The sequence below is a fragment of the Wasmannia auropunctata genome, unplaced genomic scaffold (genome assembly GCF_000956235.1).
Source record: "Wasmannia auropunctata unplaced genomic scaffold, wasmannia.A_1.0 LD268874.1, whole genome shotgun sequence".
NCBI lineage: Eukaryota > Metazoa > Arthropoda > Insecta > Hymenoptera > Formicidae > Wasmannia > Wasmannia auropunctata.
In genome coordinates, this window is record NW_012094016.1 from 1 (window position 1) to 667 (window position 667).

Here is a 667-nt window from a genome sequence, read left to right on the forward strand (position 1 = left end):
CAGAACGTTCATACCAGCAATTATGGGTTTTCCACCATCAGGATTGTCGATGAACGCGGCTATAGATATGCCTTGCGTGAGTATTAAACGCCATATCGTGCTTATGTCTTGTACAAATAAAGGATCGTTTTTTGCATCTACAAATAAAAATAGAGTAATTAAATGTTATTAATTATTATAACAGAAAAATTTAATTAACTGCAGGTATTAATTGTATTAAATTGGTTAGTGATTAATACCAATGCTTTTAGTACTCAAAATCAAAGTAATTAATTACTAATTAATTTAATACTTATATTACTTACAGTATTAAATTTCTCTAAGGGAAGAAAACAGGTGCAACGCGTGATTATAAAAGTCAATTATTTTTTTCCTCGTTAGAATTTATTCTAAAAAGAATGTTTGCGAGATCTTTTTTTATTTTCTTCTTGTTTCTTTTATCTTACAATTAAATTCGCGAAAAATAAATAAAACCGTCACTAAGAGAATGAGCTCCGTTTTCGAACAATCGATGAAACTTACTAAAACAATTACAGGTCGGTTCATCAGCTAAGAAGTACGTGCACATATGTTCAATCGCGTCCTCGTACCGGTCCTCGGGTATCTCTTGAATCGTGAACTTCAGCAATTTCCCATCCTTATCCGTCTTCTCTATGTGTTTCCACAC

General features: G+C 32.1%; 1 protein-coding gene across 1 annotated transcript; it reads right to left on the minus strand.

Moving 5' to 3' along the window:
- Positions 1–6: 6 nt before the first annotated feature.
- LOC105462181 lies at positions 7–661 on the minus strand (the record flags this gene model as incomplete). Its single annotated transcript, XM_011708709.1, has 2 exons — positions 7–137; positions 523–661. Coding segments are annotated over 2 exons (270 nt in total), but the record flags the coding sequence as incomplete, so codon positions are not given.
- Positions 662–667: the final 6 nt, after the last annotated feature.